Here is a 5,075-nt window from a genome sequence, read left to right as displayed (position 1 = left end):
TTGATGGCATTTATCCCATGGTTATAACATGTTAATTATACTGTAATAAACATGGCTTTAATATTAAACTTTTCCTTATTATCCAAAGTCACCAGAGTCCATTTCTGTAAATATAAAAATATATACTTAACACTTTGTACAATACTGGTTTTTGGTCCAAACAAAAATGGATCAGAAAAGCCAATAAATTTATTTTAAGAATTCCCAATTTTAAATGTCTTTAATGGATTTAGGCAACTTTGAATAATGAGATTTACATAATAAAATCTGAGACAATACTAAACAAAAATTTGCAGTAACACACAAAATTAAAATTTCAAGTTCACAGATTTGTTATGTCAAAGTACATAGAGAAACAGAATAGTATTTACACATTTGTTTCATAATAAAATAATGAAAAGGCGAGACAGGTGATAAGAAGTAAGAATGAAAATAGAAAGAGCATATAATTATTGAATGAAATACTACTGATCTAACTAGTCCTTAGCGTGGACTATTCTTTAACCATTCTTCCTCTATCAGAAAAGTTTAGTGCACTATACACACAACTCGCTCACTTCACACATACATCAGCACAAACTCGGCAAAGAAAATTCATTATCCACATTCTCTATTCTATACAGACTCCCCTCTCTAATATAATTACAATTTTGAACTGTCCATAAACGCAGAAGAGCGCACAAAGTGGTGCAAACAGAGGTATTATATGAAGCCATTCGCTGTGCAGGCTATATTTATATCTATAGCCAGACCATGCCAAGTCAGGGAAGAAAAACTGCTGGATTCTAAAATAGTTTTGCTCAAGATCCTCCCTACCACCAATTCTAATTATTATTATTATTATTATTTTTTTAAAAAAACTAAATGGGGAGAAAAAAGCGAGCAGAGTTTAGGCAGACCTGGCTTCGGCTAAACCCAACATGAGGTACAATTCAGGAACTGAACAATTCAGGGCAACCAGCTGTGGTAAGAGAGTTGCTGTCTGTAACAATCATTAGTATTTTTATTTTCTACGTCTAACAGCCGTCTTTATCTTCCGACCAGACACTGAAGATCCCATGGAGTATGTACTTTTCCCGTTATTCCTGCTTTGGGGGGGTGGAAAAATCAACAGTAAGGAACTTAGAATAATATATCTGAAAGCTTTTAGTACTGCTGAAGAAACATAAACAAGTATACTGTAAAATACAATAGATGCAAGCATTTGTTTTACCAAAGAAATAATTTTCTAAAAATTAAATGAAGTCTATAATTTCCAGCTAATGAATCTGAATCTCAACCTTTCTGCTTCTAAAACTACATTTATCTTTTGAGCTCTATAAGATCGGTTTAAAATACTAATATTCTAAGCATAACGTCAACAATGTTTTCCTAATATCAACAAATATAATAACATCTAAAGTTGAAGTTAATGTCATTCATTTCATACAAATTGCACGTTCTTTTTCTCATGCCATGGCTCACTGCTCTCCACTGTATAAAAGCATTTCATAGAAAATAATTTCCGTGCCAAAAAATATAATAAAGAACACAATAGTGCGCAAATCTGTTTTGAACCTTTTCTTACCCCGGATTAAATGATGACGCCTGAGTAAATGCAAATCCTGAAGAACTTGTTGGCTGTGCTGGTGCACTTGAACTTGCACCAAAGGTAAATATTCCTGGACTGTTGCTTGAAAAGTTGAAATTAGCAGTACTACTTCCAAACTGGAATACTTGACCTAAAGAGCAAACACTGGGATTTAATCATATATCCAAAAAGAGTCTTCCTTGAAACAATTAGTTCTCTTGACAGAAAATGTAGTTTTAGTATCTTCCATAACATCATTCCATCACAACAAATACATCTTTATGATATGAACCAATAATTTAGCATCTAGTTCAATTTTTCCTGCAAAACTTTGTGTTAGAAGTCAATATGAACCTTAGCTGATTTTAATATATTTGAATGAACAAAGAAAACTAATGCTCAGCTTAAGGAATGTTGCCAAGGAGTCCTGAGATTACATGTGTCAACATTCTTTTGCTCATAGAAATAATGTTTTCCAAGCTAGTAATATGAAATTTGGCATTCATAATCTATATATTATGATTTGAGCTGATCTAATCATAGTCACATATGGATGAAGCAGCCATGCAGAAGACAAGGGGAAAGGGGATGAGGCACCCACCATGCATGGATGAAGAAAGCAGCTGGAAATAATGAGAGGAATAAAAAAGGATTTCTGCATCCAAAATTATTCAAACGTGAGGGAAATATGCCAAATGGAACGTGTCTGACTCAAATCTTACAAAGATGGCATCTGGACGTTAAAACAGATATACTAACTCTGGTCTTCGGAGTTTTGGATATGAAAGTTGAAAACCAAACGTAGGCTTTTCAAGGAACACAACTAGTTACAGAATGAAAACTATAGTTTGAACTTACCAGTACCAGGAGCTGTACCTGAACCAAAACCAGGTTGTTGTTGTTGGTTAGCTTGCTGTCCAAAGACAGAAGTCTGGGCACCACCTGATGCAGTCCCAAAAGCTGGAGGAGCAGGAAATAATGAAGATGAGGAAAGTGATCCAAAGGTTGGAGTACTGGTCTGATTGGAGGCTTGGCTTTGACCAAATGTTGGTGTCTGACTAGCACCAAAAGCTGGACCGGCTGCAGAAGCTGAAGATCCAGAGCCAAACACAAAGGAAGAAGCGGAACCTAGAAAAACAAACAAGCAGAATAAACATGGGAACTGCACATACATTTAAATCTATCAGCCATTCCTTTTCAGGATCTAGAGTTATGCAAAGCACAGAGGGGCAAACCATCCAGGCAAACTCACTGAAAGCAGACAATGATCATCTCTCTGACATCATCCAGCCATGACTTTGCTTTTCCTCACCCTTCTTCTTGACCCATCCATTTTTCCTTCACATTTTCCCGCCTTCTGTTTTGCAATTTCATCTACCTCAATTATGTGCCTGAATAATCACATTTACATTCGGTCCATATTCATTCAGCATCCATTCAGTCTTGACTCTATTTCTTCTGACATCTTTGACTCTCGGTTCCATATAACAAGCACTCTTACACCCAGCCATGTTTTCTGTTTTTGCCATCCATTCTTCGTAATGAACTACTTTTCATCAGCATTTGTACATCTTACAATTTCTCAATTTCCCCATCTTTTATAAACACTTAAATCTCACAGCACTGTCTTATGCCTAAAGATACTTACCCATGTAACAGGGCTGTATTGCTATTATCCTTCTCCTCATCTGTCTCATCTTTCCTACAACCTTCTCCTATTGGTATCTTATGATTTATCACTTGTTGTTTGTATCTTATGATTTATGATTGTATCTTATGATTTATGATCTATGACTTATTACTTTGTGGTTTGTGTGTACCCTGAGAGCTTATGCACTGGAGAAAAATTCTTTGTGTCCAATCACACTTGGCCAATAAAGAATATTCCTACTTCCTTCTTTGCTTCCATAATATACAGCTAGTCTTTCCTTTAGCAACAAATTTTCAGCTCCATTTTTATTTAAAACATACCATAATTCAAGCTTATTCATTTTATTATGCATTTTCTAAGATAACACGGATATAACAACATTTCAGTCCCAGGTTTACATTTAACTCCCTGATCTGTGAAAGAGCAAATATCTCATCCAAACATTATTCCATCCATTATTGAAAAATGCCTACATGTGTTAATTATTGTAATACTGTAGTTCATTTCTATCATTAGACCAACAGAGCTATAGTAAGTGCAACAAAGCAATGGAAAAAATAAACATGCTGTTAAAGAACACATAGCTAGTTGGAAACAGGCATAATGCAAGGTAGAAAAAAAAGCAGAAAAAAACTTAACTGAGTAAATAGAGTAATTTCAAAAACCTGATGAAATTGCTTGATGTAAAAGCTACTGCAATAGCTCATGCTATTGCAATAGCTTTTATATAGGTTCTTATGCCATTAATAGGATTAAACAAGCTGATAAATATCACTGAAGTTAACGATTACTTATAATATTTTCCCTAATAATTGTTTTAAACTGATACCAAAAAGCATCATCATCCCACAGATAGTCTGTAAATTCAGCCTTTGCATATTTTAATCGCCTCAGAACTCTCCATGCAATTCTTATTTGGAAATCTAGTTTCTTCTATAGTCACTTTTCTTAATTTTCACGCATACCTGTAGGAGGTGCTGTTGTGGTAGGTGTTGCAAAACCAAAACCAGTGTTAGCTGTGATGTTAGTGGGGACGCCTGAACCAAAGAGGAATGGAACAGGAGTGCTTGTACTGGAGGAAGTGGTTGTTGGTGGCTTGCTGTCTTGAGAGAACCCAAAAGACTTTGTGATATTTGAATCAGAAGCATTACCAAAAGCAGAACTGCTCACAGTGTTGGTGGCCTGTCCAAATAAAAATGCTGGCGGGGGAGCTGAGGAAGAAGGGGTGCTGCTAAATATCGTGCTGCTGCTACTGCTGCCACCAAGAGAAACACTTGGCACAGGAGTAACAGAAGAAGTATTACTCAGGAAGGTGAATCCCTCCTTTGCTGGTGCTGGATCTAAAAAGTAAAACAAATTGTAAGTTAGAAACAAACCACGAAGATTGCTACTGATGCTGTAAAGAGATAAAGGGTTCTAAGGGATGAGAGGATACCAGGGATTATACACCTCTTTGTGAACTCATTTAGTGAAGAATTCCAAACATGTTTTATACAGAGTATTTATTATGTAACTGTGTAACTTAATGATATGATGCCATGGCATCGGACCTGGTTACCTCCGAGACCCCCTTCTGCCACAGATTACCTCTCACCGGCCGATACGCTCCCACAGAGAGGGCCTCCTCAGGGTGCCGTCAACCAGACAGTGTCGGCTGGCGACCCCCAGGGGGAGAGCCTTCTCTGTCGGAGCGCCCACCCTCTGGAACGAGCTGCCCCCAGAGATCCGGGTGATTCCGGATCTCCCCTCCTTCCGCCGCGCCCTCAAGACTTGGTTGTTTCAGCGGGCAGGACTGGCCTAGGGGTATTTTAAATTGGTTTTAACTAAATTTTAGTAGAAGCGGCCTATTTAAAT

At 37.0% G+C, this 5,075-nt stretch overlaps 1 protein-coding gene across 1 annotated transcript in view; it reads right to left on the bottom strand.

Annotated features, from left to right (window-relative positions):
- NUP153 (nucleoporin 153) overlaps positions 1-5,075 on the bottom strand; it is a 35,872-nt gene continuing 30,797 nt past the window's right edge. Inside the window, exons 19-22 of the mRNA XM_029284953.1 lie at positions 4,187-4,561; positions 2,429-2,698; positions 1,568-1,721; positions 1-1,088 (exon numbers count right to left, since the gene is read on the bottom strand). Of these exons, the coding sequence (XP_029140786.1) occupies positions 1,004-1,088; positions 1,568-1,721; positions 2,429-2,698; positions 4,187-4,561 (884 nt within the window). The 3' untranslated portion in view covers positions 1-1,003. The remainder of the gene's footprint in view (positions 1,089-1,567; positions 1,722-2,428; positions 2,699-4,186; positions 4,562-5,075) is intronic.

This window comes from Protobothrops mucrosquamatus, unplaced genomic scaffold (genome assembly GCF_001527695.2).
Source record: "Protobothrops mucrosquamatus isolate PMUCROS unplaced genomic scaffold, P.Mucros_1.0 scaffold1135, whole genome shotgun sequence".
In the NCBI taxonomy this organism is placed as follows: Eukaryota; Metazoa; Chordata; class Lepidosauria; order Squamata; family Viperidae; genus Protobothrops; species Protobothrops mucrosquamatus.
Note: the sequence above shows the minus strand (reverse complement) of the source record. Positions and strands in the feature narration are given on the sequence as shown.